At 44.4% G+C, this 18747-nt stretch overlaps 1 protein-coding gene and 1 long non-coding RNA gene across 2 annotated transcripts; both read right to left on the bottom strand.

Moving 5' to 3' along the window:
- Nucleotides 1-1462: 1462 nt before the first annotated feature.
- LOC104581582 lies at nt 1463-1861 on the bottom strand. The gene is made up of 3 exons (XR_729599.2): nt 1829-1861; nt 1639-1749; nt 1463-1547 (listed from the first exon to the last, which is right to left on the bottom strand). It is a non-coding gene; the product is annotated as an uncharacterized LOC104581582 (long non-coding RNA).
- An 8495-nt stretch (nt 1862-10356) lies between these two features.
- LOC104582200 lies at nt 10357-17415 on the bottom strand. Its single transcript, XM_010231565.2, has 6 exons — nt 17258-17415; nt 16099-16144; nt 11210-11599; nt 10904-11123; nt 10611-10811; nt 10357-10525 (listed from the first exon to the last, which is right to left on the bottom strand). The coding sequence occupies exons 3-6, from the start codon at nt 11407-11409 to the stop codon at nt 10487-10489; spliced, it is 660 nt and encodes a 219-aa protein (XP_010229867.1). The 5' UTR covers nt 11410-11599; nt 16099-16144; nt 17258-17415; the 3' UTR covers nt 10357-10486.
- Nucleotides 17416-18747: the final 1332 nt, after the last annotated feature.

The following is an 18747-nucleotide window of genomic DNA, read 5'->3' as shown; positions in this document are numbered from 1 at the left end:
GGGTCGGCACGTGGCACGCCGCGAGCCAGCCACGCGTGCCATGGTGTGGCCCACATGTCGGGCCTTTGCCGGCGACCACCAAAAAGCCGTCGGCAAAGGGTGGGCACGTGGCACGATCTTGTGCGTGCCCGCGCTCAGCCTTTGCGGGCGGCCAGGCCTTTGGCCGCCGGCATAGGGTATTTTTTTTGTTTTTTTCTATCGCAACAATTTGAAATATTTTGATAGCACATATTATATATATATATATATATATCTGTGTGTGTGTGATATATATTCATCCACATCACAGCAATACATCCACACAAAATCATCGACGCATTCACATCACAAGCATATATATGAACATCTCATGAAAGTCCGAAAACATCACACATCTCACAACAAAAGTATTACAAGTGTTCATCAGATGCATGGTAGCAACATATTACAAGCTAGCTAGTGTTCATACACGACAAGATGGTGACTCCGGCACCTTCAACATCCACCACCAATTGCACCAGTAGAAACCTATGAAATGGAGTTGGAATAGCATAATTAGATATAAAGAAAGGAATTGAAGTAACAATTGTACTATTTGAAGAGGAACTTAGCCATTTGGCTCAATAATGGTGCAATGGAATCATTTTTGAGCAAATATGGCTCATTTGGCCCCAAAAATGCCACCAAGGCATAATCTTGGAGCCAAATGACCCCTAAATGCTCTAAAATGGCACGATGGCACCATTTTGGAGCGAATATGGCTTATTTGGCTCCAAGATGGTGCCTTGGTCGCATAAATGTGCCAAATGGCACAAAAATGCCACCAAGGCACCATTTTGGCTACAAAACGAGCCATTTTGTTCCATTATGCCACCATGGCTCCATTTTGGAGTCAACATGGCTCATTTGGCTCCAAAATGGTGCCTTGGTGGCATTTTGGAGCCAGATGGCCCAAAAATGGCACCAAGGCACCATGTTAGAGCCAATATTGCTCATTTGGCTCTAAAATGGTGTCCTGGTGCCATTTTTGGTCCATGTGGCTCTAAAATGCCACCAAGACACCATTTCAGAGCTAATATGGCTCTTTTGGCTCCAAAATGCCACCAGGGCACCATTTTGGAGCCATATTTGCCACCAAGGCATCATTTTGGAACCAACATGCCTCATTTGGCTTCAAAATGGTGCCCTCGTGGCATTTTGGAGCCAAATGGACCTAAAATGGCACCATGGCACCATGTTGAAGCCAATATGGCTCATTTGGCTCCAAAATGGTGCCCTGGTGGCATAAATGAGCCAAATGCCCAAATATGCCACAAAGGGACCATTTTGGAGCCAAGTGAGCCCTCTTGGCTCTAAAAGGTGATCTATGTCACTATGTGATGCTAGGTTATGCAGTTCTATGTGTGGAGACAAGAAAGTAAGTTTTCAAAACAAAGGACCTCGAGATGAGATAAGTTTGTGGCAACTTACCCAAATCAGTGCCTAGGAGTAGGTGACTGGCCAGAAGGGTTGCCTCCAGCAAGGCTTGCGTGTGAAGAAGGGTCGTTCGAGCCACGGCCGGATTGATGCTGTTGCACAGATGATTAGGCATTGACCCCAACCCTCAACGAAAGCAAGAAAAGTCATGAATGGAGATTAAAATGTTTCGAGTGAACTCACTGGAGTCTGTGGAGAAGGCTGTGGAGCATGCTCAATCTGGAGATTGACAAATGCCAAGTCGAATGGCGGTGGTGCTGTAGGCGGCTCTTGAGAGGTGGCGGCGAGGTACGGCTGCATATTGAAAAGACAAAGAGTTGCAGTTACGGAACTAATACCATGATTTCTTGGATATTATGTGCGGTAAACATACCCTAAGGTGGTCGTACTAAGCCCTCAGTGCGGCTTGCATCTGAGCCTGCATCTGAGCCATCTGAGCCTGGACCTGAGCCGCCACATGAGCCTGGATCTAAGCATCCTGAGCCTGCCTCTGAGCCTCCATCTGAGCCTGCACCTGAGCCGCCACCATACTCTCCACCTCCTGCAATGCCATTACAAGTTCATTGTCGTTACAATGAAATGTGAAAAGACACGAGCTGGTGAATGAAGAAACACTAACTGTGAGATCGAGATAGGCAATCAGAGGGGGGGTGAAAGATTGCACGGAAGCAAATTAAAACTTTTCCCGAAAGTTCAAACCCTAAATCACCTTTCTGTCCGTGATAGTAAAACAGCCGTAACTTTTCATTGGATGAACCAAAAAATACGTATGAGTATGCAAAAGAAAGGTATTGAAATTATCTAACCAACGCAACAAGAATCAGCTCAATCGTACGTACCAATCAAAAGATATATTCAAAATAGTAACAGCTGACAGAAAGTTACGAGGATTAATCTAAAACCAATTTCGAGGAATAACAAGAAAGATGAATTAATCGCAATTTTCACTTGATCTCGTGATAAACCTGCAGCAAACTATTCTGAACTCGTGATGAACTTGCACCAAAGTGTTAGAAAGATCTAGCACGAAGAATCCACGAAGATCCGAGAAGAACAGAGATGATACCGCCAACGAATCTCTTTATTGCAACGATGTTGATCGATTACAAAAGATGCAACCATGCATCCAAAAACTCTCCAAGAATTGATCTAGATCCAAAGCTCTGAGTTCCCTCACGTCCTTAATAAAACCCTACCTAGGATGCCCTCTATTTATAAGGGAAAATTCGCGACCCTAAACCGAGTCCGAATCCAACACGAACTTCTCTGTCCCGGTCGGTATTTTGCCCGTGGGGCCCGCATAAAACCTCGGATTGAGATGACTCCAAAAGTAAAGTTGTTCGTCTCGACGACACACACAACTTTCATGTAGACCAATTTTCCATCCGACGCCATCTTGATGACGCTACTGTTTAATCTTTAAACAGCTCTCATCCAGCCACGGCTGGACCTACATATCTTCACGTCGATGCCACTCCGTGCCATCAACTCTTCTTGTGATGTCTTCAAAACTCGACCATCACGTATCGAATATCTCCAATACCGTACATATCCGGTATAAACAATTACGACAAACCGGTGCCCTCCCGGATCATCGTAGCCTTCACTTCCGTTGTTCCTTCGCACGAACGTCCCGCATGACCTTGATCATCAACCTCAGCTTCTCCCAAGCTTCGTCCCTCGATCCCATTATCGATCATGTTCCTCTAGCTTCGGTAACACCTGAAAGCGAACACACAAATAACCAGTACGAGCACAAGTCCACGACTTGATTCAGGATAAGTTCCACACAACTCACGCCATGTTTTCACATAAGAAACTAATGGATCAGCACACCACTAGCAAAGCACTAAGTCCAAACAAGATACATGTCATCACATAAATATCCATATTATCCAAAGTATCCACATCAATGTTTCATCTAAAACACTTCCAATGTTACACATCACTTATGATTTCACAATCTCCCCCTTGATGAAAACATTGCCAACATCTCCTTAACAACACTAAACATTGAACATTGATTGGCATACACATTCACTTAACTCTGAGATTTTCAAGGTTTGAAAGGAAAATGAAAAACCTCAAAAAGTTGGAGAAACACCAATAAAGGTAAAATATGGTATGTATATGTGTTGAAATCTCTCCCCCTTTGACAATGAATTTCATCAAAACCACACAAAAATATTTCCCCCGCTTCAAAAAAAAAATTAAACTAAAAGCGATTTTTTTTTATATTTCATTTTTCTTTGTTGTAATGAGCATTATGAAACATCATGAACATGATAATTGTGCATCCAACTCATGTAAAAAGTAGTTGTACTCGACATGTATATAAGTATGATGTAATCTACACATGACTAAAACTCAAGTATTTTTACGATTTATTGCAAGACATGGTCTCCCCCTGTCAACTACATCAATATTTGAATACAAAATAACTTGCAGCACATTACATTAAACAAAGCACTTTATAAAAGTATAATATTTATTTTCATTGAATTTATATGCCAAGTCAATGCAACCTTGCCAAGCCTATATTTAAAACACCATGCCAAGCCTATGTCCAGAGTGTAATGATTAACAATCAGAAGCTTAAGGCAATGATAAGCAATCATAAGCTTAAGACAAAGGTTTCAATAAACACAGCAACCTCCAAGTTCATACCAAAGTGCAATGGTAAGCAGTCTCGTGAAGATGTACTGCGACATTGGCATATTTATTTAGTAAAAATTTCTTGACACCACGTGTCTTTGTATATTTGGAACCTTGATACCATTATATTTTCATAATTGCTAGTAATTAAGTATCCAAGACCAAAATAGCTAACAAAGTTTAACCATGACAAGATTTAGTTCAAGTTATTATTCGTATTAGAAGTCATGTGATAGACTATTTCATACGAGCATACATATAAAATGACAATGTCCTCAAAACATAAACGTGGTTGCAAAAATGTCATTTCAGGATGGAATACAATGCTCGTTACTTTTTCAGATTTTTTATTTATTAAAGATAAAAGAACGAAAAATAAGCAAGTGAAAAGATATTTTACATATCGTACACGAAGAACAAACTCTCCCTCAAACCATCCCGTATGGTTTGATTACTCCAAGTTCACCTCGAAGAAAAGCAAACTGAGAAGAATCCAATGGTTTAGTAAAAATGTCTGCCAATTGACGTTCGGTATCTATAAAGTTGAGCACAACATTTTCTTTTTCAACATGATCTCTAAGAAAATGATATCTTATATCTATGTGCTTAGTTCTAGAATGTTGCACTGGGTTTTTAGCAATACATATAGCACTAGTGTTATCACAATAAAGTGATACAGTTTCTAAAATAACCCCATAATCTTTCATTGTAGCTATTATCCATAAAATCTGTGAGCAACAGCAAGCAGCAGCTGCATATTCACTTTCAGCAGTAGACTGTGCAACAGAACTTTGTTTCTTAGAAGACCAAAGTACTAAAGAATCACCCAAAAATAAGCATGTACCAGATGTACTATTTCTATCAATTCTACAACCTCCAAAATCAGCATCCGAAAATGCACGCAATATAATACTAGAGGAAGCAGAAAGCCAAATGCCAAAAGATTGGGTGCCATGTAGATACCTGAAAATCCTCTTGACAGCTTGTAAATGTGATGTACGTGGAGAAGCTTGAAACCGTGCACACAAGCATACAGAAAATTGTATATCCGGTCTAGAGGCAGCAAGATAAAGAAGTGAACCAATCATACTCCTATACATCTTTTGGTCAACAGGTTCACCATCCTCATCAAGATCAAGCGACATCGTAGATCCCATTGGTGTCATAATAGGCTTGCAGTTTTCCATCCCAAAACGACGTAGCAGATCCTCCGTATATTTACTTTGATGTACAAAGGTGCCCTCCTTTGTTTGCTTGATTTGCAGCCCCAAAAAGTAAGTAAGTTCGCCCATCATGCTCATCTCAAATTCCTTGCTTATAGTTTCTGAAAATTCTGACACCAAAGCATGAGAGGCACACCCAAAGATAATATCATCAACATAAACTTGTACGAAGAGTTGATCATTGCCATGCTTGAGTACAAATAAGGTTTTATCAACATTTCCCATGGTAAACCCCTTTTCAAGTAAAAAAAATTTTAACCTATCATACCATGCACGTGGGGCTTGTTTTAAACCATACAAAGCCTTTGAGAGTTTATAAACATGGTTTGGGAAGTTTGGATTCTCAAAACCCGGTGGTTGCTTAACATAAACCTCCTCATCAATGAAGCCATTGAGAAAAGCACTTTTAACATCCATTTGATAAAGCTTGAAACCTTTAGATGCAGCAAATGCCAATAAATTCTTATAGCTTCTAATTTAGCAACAGGGGCAAAAGTTTCATCAAAATCAAGACCCTCAATTTGAGTAAAACCTTGAGCAACCAACCTAGCCTTGTTGCGAACAATAACACCATCCTCACTTTGTTTGTTTTTAAAAACCCAACGTGTACCAATAAGGGTATGACCTGGAGGTGGTGAAATAAGAGTCCAAACTTGGTTACGCTCAAAATTTTCTAATTCCTCATGCATGGCATTGATCCACGATTCATCAGTAAATGCATGAGATATATCTTTGGGCTCAAAAGAAGCAACAAATGCAGAATGATTGTGAGAGTTAGAATCGATAAACCTTGACCGTGTGACTCTCTCAGTCATGCTTCCAATAATCTGTTCAAGAGGGTGCCTCTTTTGAATGTGTCGGGGTGCTGAAATATTTGACTCAGCAGCTTGCTCAACCCCAGCTTGAGTAGTCGAGGTAGTCTCCTGAGGGTGATCAACTGTAGCAGCAGTAGTAGTAGGTGTAGGAACAGCTACAGATGGTGCATGGATAGCAGGGGGCACGCCATTCTCCTCATCATCTTCATCATCCAAAAATATTCCCTCACCCTGAACATATGTTCCTGCATTAGAAACAAGAGGACTAGAGCCAGAACTAGCCTCATCAAAAGTCACTTCACTGGTTTCCATTAGTCGGTTAGTCTCGTAAACATAAACACGGTAACCACGTGAATGAGCAGGATATCCAAGAAACATGCCATCATATAATCTAGACTCAAACTTATCTAGATTGCCAGATTTAAGAACAAAGCATTTGCATCCAAAAACTCTTAGGTGAGATATAACAGGTTTACGTTCAAATCGTAGTTCATATGGCGTTTTACCAATTTTGGATCTCAAGAACACACGATTTGAAACATAACAACCAGTAGATATAGCTTCAGCCCAAAACTTTCTAGGAGTAGAAAATTCATCAAGCATAGTACGGGCCATCTCAACTAGAGTTCGATTCTTACGCTCCACTACACCATTTTGTTGTGGTACATAAGGTGCAGAAAATTGATGTTCAATGACAAGTTCATCGCAAAACTGATTAAAATATGAATTCTTAAATTCAGTTCCATTATCACTCCTGATAGTTTTCAAAGATCCTGGGTGCTCAACACTTAATCTATTCACAAGACTCTTAAAATGACTAAAAGCCTCATCCTTAGATGCCATAAAATAAACCCAAGAATATCTTGAATAATCATCAACAATCACCAGAACATACCACTTACCACCAAAAGATTGTACTCTTGATGGACCAACTGTATCAAGGTGTAGAAGCTGTCCTGGAGCATCAGTCATGACACCAGTAATGCGTGCATGAGAACCTGCAACCATCTTACCATGTCTACAAGAAGAGCATACAACATGTTTTTCTCCCTTAAGTTTAGGCAAACCATTTAAGACATTCATACCACTAATGCGAGTAAGATGATCAAAACCAATATGCCCAAGTCTACGATGCCAAAATAATAAATCTATAGATGTGTTGGCAACTAGACACCTAAATTTTGCATTTGAAGCAGCATGAAAATCAGCCTTAAAAACTTTCCCAAAGCGTGATATATCAAAAACAAGATCACCCGAAGCATCTAAAACTTTGCAAGCACTCTTCTTGAAAGATACTTCAAGATCCTCATCAATCATTTGGGAAACCGACAATAAATTGTATTTTAGATTTTCAACCAAAGCAACATCTTTGAACACAAAATTGTCGGTTACCTTTACTGTACCTTTCCCAACAACAATAGAGGTAGAAGCATCTCCATAGGTTACACTTTCAGCCCGAGATGCACGTTTGAGGAAGGAGAACCAATTTTTATCACCGGTCATGTGACGAGAACAACCGGAGTCCACTAGCCATATGTTCTCCTTCCTCACGCGAAGTGCCTACAAACAAACACATGCCGAGATCTCAGTACTGGGGTTAGATAAAAAGCTTTTAGGTATCCAGTACTGAGATACACAACGAGTAGGCAGAGCACGAGTTTCTTTATACATTGGGACAGATTGTACATGCCTCGTGCAAGTGGAAACGGAAGGTAAAACATTCACCCTAGGCACATAACGGGGAGTAGTAGTTTTATCATGAGCATAATGTGCATTAAAGGAATTAGATCTAACATGTTTTCTTTCCTTTTTAATTACTCTAGCTAGTCTAAAACAAGAACCTACAACATGTCCAGGTTTATTACAATAAGTGCAAGTGTACCTACTTCCAGGTTTAGCATGTGATGTATGACCTACATTTGCACTTGTTGAAGTATCATTAGACATGATGCCAGCAGATCTAAAAATCACATTGGTTGGCTTGTCAGTTGTTTCAAAAATTCCATTGCCTAGTGACTTAACTATAGTGGGTGGATTAGCATTAAAATGAGCATATGCATTAAAACCAAGTCCGGTCTTGTTCTTACTCACTTTAGACTTATCTAAGATCATATTCAGATTTTTGTGCCCACTAGAAAATTTCTGCAAAGATGCTTGTAAATAATTAACTTGGTGAGACAGGGCAATACAATTATCACAAGCACTATCCATGATTTGTTTTCCACTTTTACAATTAGCGCACAAAGAAACCTCATGGATGTGTAAAGGATTTTCAACATGAGAAACCCTAGCATTTGCATCTTTCAACTTCAATTCAAGAATATGACAATTATTACAAGAAATTGAATCTGTCAAATCAGAAGTATCCATGCTAGCATCATTAATTTGTTTACGTTTATGCACAATAGGTTTCTCATTGTTTTCTAATGCAACTCTAAGCTTATCAAGAGTATCATCATGAATAGAACGCAAAGAGGTAAGCTCAGAATATATAGAATCACAAGACTTGTAGGAATCATCATCAGGATTCATAAACTTAAGTTTAGTAATTTCAGAATTCAAGGATGCAATTTTCAAGTCATATTTCTTAATTCTTTTAGTAGCATGATCAAGCAAGGAACTCAATTTACTAGCACTTTTAAGTAATTCATCATAAGAAAGTTCTACCTCATTGTTGCTGTCACTGTCGTAGTCGTCGCAGGTGGTAACACTCTTGTTGCTAGCCATAAGACACATCCCATTAATGTCGCACTTGCCTTTGGATGCATCATCTTCATCAGACTCGATATCCACATCACTCAAGCATGGTTCACCATATTCATTGATTACAGAGAAAATACTGTGAGCCACCACTCGAGCAAAGTCGCCCCTCTTTTTATTCTTGATGTTGAAGGAGCGCTTCTTCTTCTTGTCCTCCCCATTTTCTTCTTTCGCCATCTTGGATAAGAATTTAGGACAATTTTGGCGAAAGTGATTTGGATCACCACATTCAAAGCACCTTGGAGCATTGTTCCCACCTCTCTTTCTTGAACGAACATTTTGCAGGGCACGTGTAAAACGAGAGGTGAGGAGTGCCAATTCTTCCTCCGGGTATTGCTCTAGCTGTTCATCAGTTAGTTGAGACAAAGAAGAATGAGCAAAGTTGTTCGTCTCGACGACGCGCACAACTTTCATGTAGACCACTTTTCCATCCGACGCCATTTTGATGACGCTACTATTTAATCTTTAAACAGCTCTCATCCAGCCACGGCTGGACCTACATATCTTCACGTCGATGCCACTCCGTGCCATCAACTCTTCTTGTGATGTCTTCAAAACTCGACCATCACGTATCGAATATCTCCAATACCGTACATATCCGGTATAAACAATTACGACAAACCGGTGCCCTCCCGGATCATCGTAGCCTTCACTTCCGTTGATCCTTCGCACGAACGTCCCGCATGACCTTGATCCTCGACCTCAGCTTCTCCCAAGTTTCGTCCCTCGATCCCGTCATCGACCATGTTCCTCTAGCTCCGGCAACACCTGAAAGCGAACACACAAATAACCAGTACGAGCACAAGTCCACGACTTAACTCAGGGTAAGTTCCACACAACTCACGCCATGTTTTCACATAAGAAACTAATAGATCAGCACACCACTAGCAAAGCACTAAGTCCAAACAAGATACATGTCATCGCATAAATATCCATATTATCCAAAGTATCCACATCAATGTTTCATCTAAAACACTTACCAATGTTACACATCACCTATGATTTCACACTAACCTGCTGTGAGAACTGCCGTGCACCTGGACGACTGCGTATACTAGCACTCGAGCTCGTGGAAGTAGCCTTCAGGTGAGGTAGGCTGGGAATGGTGCCGTTCCGTTCTTCATGCCTCCTCACGTTCTCACGACCACTTCCACATCCAGGTCGTGCTGGCTAGGATCAGCCCCGGGGCCGTGCACCTCCTCAAACACCTCCGCGTAGCCTGTGACCTTGGCATGGTCAGTCGGGGTGGCGTAGGCTTCGGGCGGGCGTTCGCACTGTACTCCGACACGGTGCTCGCCTTTCCCGTGAGGGTGTAGTCAACGGCCGTGAAACTGGTGAGGCGTTCTTTATCCGGATGAGCCTTCGCCTGAAACAACAAGCAACAACAAGATAGTTAGGGGTGAGGCTCGCACATGAAGATCTTTTTGGGAGAAAAACACATACATAGTTGTTGATGTAGCCGTGCAGGTTCACGCTCGCTTGATGGTGCATTCCGCTTGGGTTCGCCAACCTCCTCTCCCTAAGGAGCCCGTAAGTCTCCACGTACTCCGGGCTGCACCAAGAGTCCACCAGCGCCTTTCAGGCATTTAAGTGCGAGACGCACCAGTGCGGAGGAACCTAAATGAACAAGTACAAGCCCAAACACGAAGAAGTTAAGCGTTAGCCCTTATTAAGCAAGGAAATGCACTTTATTTAACTTTACCTGCATGTACTGTTCGTGCTTAAGATGCGTCACGATACATTGTGCCTTGTCCAATTTCTGTTTCTTCACTTCGGCATAGTACTTCCTCACGGAGTAGGCACGTGTGTGATAGAACATCTCGGACAATGCCTTCTTCACACTTGCCTTGAAGTGCCGTGCAATTGTTGCATCATAAATGCCTTCCGCCAGCTTGAAGAACCGCTGCAATTAGACAAAACGGATCCATTCATGAGTTATATATTTTGCATTACAATTGTTTTGACTAATGTATGCATTGTGCGAAGGCGACTTACCCAAAATTCACCCTTCACCCGCTCGGCTTTGTTCGCATACACCAGATTCTCTCTATCTTGAAAGTCCGGTTGGGCCACGTGGTTTGCCCATGTCCGGGCTACCTCTGGCTCCTCCTTTCCTTCAAGAAGAACCATGCCAGGGAAGTGCTCCTTGAGGAGGACCCCAAGCACAGGCTTGGGTTGCATCGTAAAACACCCGGGTGCAACAACCACCCATCCCCTACACAAGGATAAGACAAGTCAATTGCAGTTAATAAATGAAACAACAATTTGATGTAAACTGAATTCTAGTATCAAGAAAGGTACATCTTGGCTGTTGGACGAATGACCGGCTTCTCAGCTTCACAAGAGGGCTGCTTGGTGGGGAGACGAGTAGGACCACGCTGGTACACTTTGTCTGTACCAGAGCTGGAGGCAGCCCCCGCTGAGGCTCCCGCGGAGGTACCAACAGAGTGATCCTGCAACTCGTGCTCACCAAAGTCCCCCGCCTCCATCTCCATCTCCATCTCCCTCACCTCCTCCTGAATCTCCTCCTCCCTGTCATCCTCAGGATCATACAGTGGATCGAGTGGCGGCGGCAAGGGAGAGGGCTCCCTCCTGGCTTTGCCCTTTGATTTACGTGCAACGGTTTTCTTCGGGGGGTTTGCCTTCACTTTAGGCGGAGGGTATAGCTCTTCGACACGCCTCTGAGAGGTACTACGCCCGCCCACCATGGTTCAATCACCAGCCATGAGGAAAAGTGAACAAGTTAGTACGGATTATGCAAGTAGATGTAAATAAATGAAACAACAACTTGATGTAAACAAATGAAACAACTTGATGTACAATACAAGTAAAGTTGAGATTCATCGAACTAACTAATTAAGTAGGACGGATTATACAAGTAGATGTAAACAAATGAAACAACATCTTGATGTAAACAAAAGAAACACCAACTAAATGTAAACAAATGAAACAACATGATGTACAATACAGTAAAGTTGGGATTCAACGAACTAACTAATTAAGTAGGACGGATTACAACTTGATGTAAACAAAAGAAACAACTAAGTATGGGCATATGGATTGTAGTCTTCGTCATCGGGATCAACTAGAAGAGCCGCATCAAGATCACTCTGAACATCACTATCAACATTGGCCTATTCCTCATCGTCGTCGTCACCATCACCATCAACCTCGTCACCTTCACCGTCATTGTCTACTTCCGTGCCCGGAGAATTGGTATACCGTACCACGAAATCACTTGTGTCCCCGCCAGCTTCTTGGAAAAACTCGTCGCCAGGCTCTCTTTGCGGCAGATAATCTTGGTCATTTGGTTATGGTAGTTTACCATGTGGCTGCACGTGGTACACGACATCCGAACCCTGAAGGCAAGCCACTTTAGTGCACGGGTATGGAAGGAAATAAACTTGTGTGGCTTGTTGAGCCACAATATGTACATCCTCGCATTCGAAGACACTGTCTCATTTTACTTCGACTAGGCCAATTGTGTCATCCTTGTTAACGTGTTTCGGATCGATCCAACGACATTTGAATACATCGACCTTTGGAGGTTTGGGGCCGCGGTATTGTAGTTCGTATATCTCCTCAACCCTTCCATAGAAGTCATCTCCACCGCATTCTACGAACACCCCAGAATTTGTTGAGGTTCGATTGGGCCAACTGAGCTCGTACCCTATTGTATGGAATCGATATCCATTGACATCGTAGGATTTGAATGAACTGACCTTGACATCAAAACCATTGGCAATTTGTCTCAATTGGGAGCTCATAGACGCATCTTTGTTAGCCTACAGGTTTAAGCAGAAAAGCATCATGTATTAGTCGCACGCAAGGCCTCTAGGTGTTGAAACAACTAGGAGCTAAGAAAGAAAGTACTTGATTTTGGAACCACTCAATGAAACCGGATCCGGGGCCATTTGGACCATCTCTAAGAAGGGCATCATGTTCTAGAGGATCGGGTTTTCTTTTTTGCTTCCAGTTGAGTTGAGTGAATGTGCTAACGCAATGAGAATAAAATGAGTTAGAGTCAAACTTGTGATCAATTGCAAAGAGGAATTATTTACTGGGCACTTACTTGATGTACGGTTGTACTTCGTCGAGGTTGTTCAAGATATATAACGTAAGGGATCTCCACTCTTGGTAGGACAGGGTGACTGTGTTCTCGGCTTTAGAAGTTCCAAGTTGCCCTCTGAATAGGCTCAGCTTGGACTCATCTTCAGGGTTGCCAAGATTGTAGCAGGAGACTGGATTATGCAGCATGGCAATATCGGAGCTATAGTAACTCGTCGTTGCGTTTGACACTTCCTCGAGACGGCTTGCCTCCCATATGCATGCTTCAACTTTAGCTTTGTTTTTTACTTTAGCTTGAAGGGTCTTCATAAGTCTCTCGACGGCATACATCCAATGATGTTGCACAGGGCCCCACATACGTGCCTCGTACGGGAGGTGGATAATTAGATGTTGCATCGTCACAAACATGCCCGGCGGAAAGATCCTCTCTAGCTTGCATAGCAACACGGGGGCTTTTTTTTTCATTTCTTCTAGCAAGGTGGGGGATAGTTCTTTAGCACAAAGCCGACGGAAGAAATTGCTCAACTTTGCCAACAACCGCCAAATATCCTCCGACACATAGCCTCGAACCATCACCGGCAGCAAATGCTCAAGTCATATGTGATAGTCATGACTCTTGAGGCCATTGATTCGCATGGTGCCAAGATTAACTCCCCTCTTTAGATTAGCTACATACCCATCAGGAAACTTCAGCTCTTTGAACCACAGGAGTACTTCCATCTTTTGGTCTCTGTCGAGAGCGAACGGGGCCTTTGGCCTGATGTCTGACCTGCCTGGCACCTTTTTAATGCTTAGCTGTGGTCTATCGCAAAGTTCTTCTTGATCTTTTCTAACCTTCGGATTATCTTTCGTCTTGTCAATAATGTTGAGAATTGTGTTGAAAAGGGCTTCGGCGACATTCTTTTCGGTGTGCATCACATCAATACAATGTGGAAGAATAGTGTCTTTGAAGTAGGGGAGCTCCCAGAAGCATGACTTGTGAGTCCAGTTGTGTGTATCACCATACCCCAGGAACTTGTCAGGTTGTGTAGGGTCGGGCACAAGAGCATCCAGCTCAGCAAGAAAGCTCAGAACCGGTGCGATAACGGGGTGGCCCCTCTTCGACGACCACACCTTTCCTAAAGTTCTTCTTGCTTGTCTGAACGGATGGTTAGGCGGGTGGAATCTCCTGTGCAGATCGAAGCAACAATACTTGTGACCATGAGCGAGCCGATAGAACTCCAGATCAGTCCCGCAGTGTGGGCACATGAACTTCCCCTGCAAACCTTTTCCGGAAAGTATAGATCCCCCCGGGTGGTCATGATTGGAGAACTGGAACCAGATATGCATCCTAAAGTTTGTCTTGGTAGCTTTGTCGTACACCATGATCCCTTCCTCCCAACCTCTTTTCAACTCCTCCATCAGGGGCCGCATATACACATTAATGTTCTTCCTTGGATATTTTGGTCCTGGAATTATCAGCGCCAAGAACATGTACTTCCGTTGCATTATCATTCCGGGAGGGAGATTGGGCGGACTTACAAACACTGGCCAGCAGCTGTATGGGGCACTCGTCATGCCAAATGGATTGAACCCATCAGTTGCGATGGCAACTCGAACATTCCGAGGCTCCGCGGCTTTCTCCGTATACTTCCGATCAAAATCCTTCCATGCTTCGCCATCCGACGGATATGTCAACATCGGCCTATGATCCTTGTCGTATTTGTATTTCTTCCCCAGTTTGTGATGCGTCACAACTTTGCCAGGCACGTCGGATAGCATCATCCGGCCAATTCTTTCTGAGAATGGAAGCATTCTAAGAACTTTATGGGGTATTTTTGACTGCACCAGACCCTTCCCGTGGTCTACCTTGACATACCTAGAGAAATTGCACTTGGGACAATGCTTGGCATCCACGTATTCTCTGTCAAACACCGTGCATCCATTTTTACATGAATGTAGGCACTGAGCCAGCAACTTAAGTACACTAAGCATTTTGTTCGCCTCGTACATGCTTTTAGGCAAAAGGTGGCCTTCCGGGAGGAGACTACCGATAACTGCCATCATCACATCAAACCATTCTCTGCTCAAGTTGAACTGGGTCATCACAGCCATTATTCTAGCAACGGCATCCAGCTTATTGACCTTTGTGTGAGCATGCAGATCTGTGCTTGCCTCCGCCAGCATATCAAGATAGGCCTTAGAGGTTGCCTCCGGTTCTTCCTCCGTTGGAACGCGTGCTTCCTCCAAGTCATCTAGCATGTCCTGGAACCCCATATCATAGTCATCCGTGCGCCTTCACACGACCTCCTCTCTTCCTCTATCCTCTTGCTCACCATGGTAGCCCCATCGGGTATAGTTTGGCGTGTACCCGTACAACACCAAGTGATTGCCCATCTCATCCTTTGTGTGTCGTGTCTTGTTATTGCAACGACTGCAAGGGCACCAAGCACGCTCTTCTCCTCTAGCAAATGCAACCTCCAAGAAATCTGCCGTGTTTTTCATCCAATCATCATCCCGGTCTATCCGACTATGGCGGCCACTGTACATCCACCGAGGATCAGCCATTCTCTGCTATTTTCGGGTACCACACGACACCAAAGGGATACACGGTTTAATAACGCAACTAGCAACACAAGTAATTAGTTTCGTCAAATTAATTACGTCACATATTTTATTTGTTCACTGAAAAGGGCATATGCTGAACTATTCCACTAATAGGTAAGGATAGGTCCTAATCCCACCCGACGGTGTGTAGATTGGGCCGTTTCCGTGCTCCAGTCCGGTCTGAGATGAAATTTCGGCAGCACCTTCCCGCTGTTCTCCAAATACACGTCTCGACAACAAGCCAAGAGAATGTGCATTCGGAGAACAACGGGGAGATGCTGCCGAAATGACGTCTCGGACCGGACTAGAGCACGGAAACGAACCCAATCTACACACCCTCGGGCTGTCCAAAAAACGTGGACAATCCAAAAGAGTTACGCTTATAGATATGCAAAGACTTGCATATCTATATACGTAACCCTTTCGGACGGGAGACACATAAGGTTACGCGACTTTGACATTTAAACTACAAGTGTCACCGGCTAAATAGCCGGGACAGAGCAAAAGGGGAAGGCGAGATAGAGGGACATGCTCACCAAGCTACACCGTAGATGAAGTAGTCGAGGTCGAGGTCGATGTCACCTACATGAGCATGAACATTTTATAGCCATACAAACATACATGCATGCACATTCGCAAAGAAGCATACATTTTATAAGCATACATGCATGAGCATGAACATTTTATAAGCATACAAGCATACATGCATGCACATTTTCATCCAAGCATATATGCATACAAACTATAGTTATGCACACAAACTATACAAATTAAGCTACTATACATATGCATCCAAACTATAGTTATGCATACAAACTATACAAATTAAGCTACTATATATATGCATCCAAACTATAGCTTTGCATACAAACTATACAAATAAGCTACTATATATATGCATACAAACTATACAAGCTATACAAACTAAAATAAAAGCTTTGCATACAAACTGTAGCTTCGTATATATGCATACAAACTATACAAACTAAAATAAAAGGGGGATCCGTTTGTATGCAAAGCTATGTTGCTCACTTCGTTTGATGAGTCACCAAACTCAATGTTGATTTCTCTTGGAACCTAAACTTCCAAGGAAGTGTATCCAGAAGTCAGAACAAAAGGTTTGAAAACAACAAAGCATTGTTTCAGATGACAATACAGATATGCAGATAAAGGATGAAGAAAATAAGACTACGAAGAAACAATAGTATTTTTTTAGATAAGACCTGGAGTAGATCTAGCTGTACAGAGCATCAGGTTACAAACAAGAAAATTAAATTGCCATATGGACATGCATTAACAGTCAAGTTGCTTCAGATTAAACAAATTGGAAAAGGACAAGCTGCATACTCGGAGCAGACAATTCCTAGTCATATATTTAGAGGATAGAATCTACCGAGAATGATAGCATGTGGGTGCAGAATACTGGACATGAGAAGAGATTTCAACCAATGTTTGTTCCAGCACAAAGCACCTCAGGTTCAAACCAAGAAACCGTTTGCATAGAACTAACCAGCAGGGCTTAAATTATCAACAATGCACCATTGTTTATGTGATCAAAATTCACATAGCACAGCTTACAAATAGCACAGCACTTGCAGAAAGCTAAGCATCAAAATTCACTACAACATAGCACAGGGAAACATCAGAATATCCATCACAAAAGCCAAGAACCTAGGAGAGATAGAGGAAAGTCACCTGCAGTCACCGACGTTGAGATGGGACGCGATGTAGAGGGAGGTGGAAGGAGACGATGTGGAGCGCCGAAATCGAGAGGAGGAGGTCCAGAGCAGGTGTGGTGCGGGAAGCCGATGGGTAGCGGCGGGAGGGTGGAGGCGGGGGAGAGGGGAGGAGGGGAGGCCGGGGAGGAGGGAGGAGGGGCCGGCGGTGGGGGTGGAGAGGAGAGGGGGCGGTGGGGAGGAGAGGTGGCCGGGGTGGGGGAGGGGAGGCGGGGCGGTCGAGGAGGCGGCGGGGTGGGGGAGGGGAGGCGGGGAGGCAGGGCGGCCGGGGAGGTGTGGTGGGGCGGGGTGCCGGGGAGGCGGGGGCGGCGGGGGAGGGAGGCGAGGCGGCCGATGGGGAGATGGGGGGAGTCGGGGGGGGCGGGGAGATGGGGGGGAGTCGGGGGCGGCGGAGAGGGAGGGGGCGGCCAGATCTGGGCGGATCCGGCCGGGGGGCGAGGGGCAGGGGCGGCGGCGGAGATGGCGGGGGCGGGGGCAGCGGAGAGGGCGGCGGCGGCGGCGGTCGGGCGGGGCGGTTGGGCGGGGGTGAGAGAGAGAGTCGGGGGTGAGAGAGAGAGAGAGGGGGGGGGGGACCAGCGGGGCACGGGGCGTTTTTCTTTTTTTTAACACCCTTTGCCGACGGCCCGACGAAAAGCCGTCGGCAAAGAATTTTTTCATTTTTTTTCTAGTTTTTTTTTTAGAAACACAGTACAAACGCAGACGCTTTTCGAGCACAACCATTTCGAGCACAACCAATATATATTAGAACCCCCTTTACTTGCCGGAGCACTTCTTGTGTCGCACCAGTGGCACCCAGGGTACCACCGCTGCATGACGCGTGGGCCACCTCGCTTGCCCCCCGGAGGGACCGCACCCCGGGCAGCTCCGCATGAGCTGCCCGGCAAGTCACCAGCCCGGCAGGGCTTGCCGGGCTGCAAGGGTTGCCTAAAAGGGCAGCAGGAGAAATCCCACCTGGGCGCTTCCCGGGAAGTTTACTTGCCGGGAGGGTGTTCCCGGACGCAAGTGTCCGTTACAAGAGCAGGAGCGAGCGGGAGCAACAGCGACACCACGTGGCCGCTTGGGGGGCGCGCTGCGCGCAGGATTCGTCAGGACGAGGAGTGAAGCACACGCCAGCATTAAATGCTCCGACCAAAAGGAGATTCCCCGTCCTTTCAGCCTACAGTGACCCGCCTGGGGTAAATTTCAGGCGCCTAGACCCCTAGCTGTAGGGCTACCTAATCTGCATGCAAGCCAGCTGATAGCCTCGAGGGTGTCCCGATCTTTCGATGAGATACCTAATTATCGATTTGGTAGGAGGTGACGTTGACGATCCGACTACAACCTAGGAGGCAGCGCCTTAGCGATCGATACACCAACTCCAGAAGGTTATTGATCCCGCGGGGGCACAATCAACCTAACCATGAAGGTCTTTGTTCCTGCAAGCAATCGAAGAACAAGCAAGAACAAGAT

This window comes from Brachypodium distachyon, chromosome 1 (assembly GCF_000005505.3).
Source record: "Brachypodium distachyon strain Bd21 chromosome 1, Brachypodium_distachyon_v3.0, whole genome shotgun sequence".
Lineage (NCBI taxonomy): Eukaryota > Viridiplantae > Streptophyta > Magnoliopsida > Poales > Poaceae > Brachypodium > Brachypodium distachyon.
The sequence above is the reverse complement of the archived record's forward strand: the minus strand, read 5'-3'. Positions and strand labels throughout refer to the sequence as shown.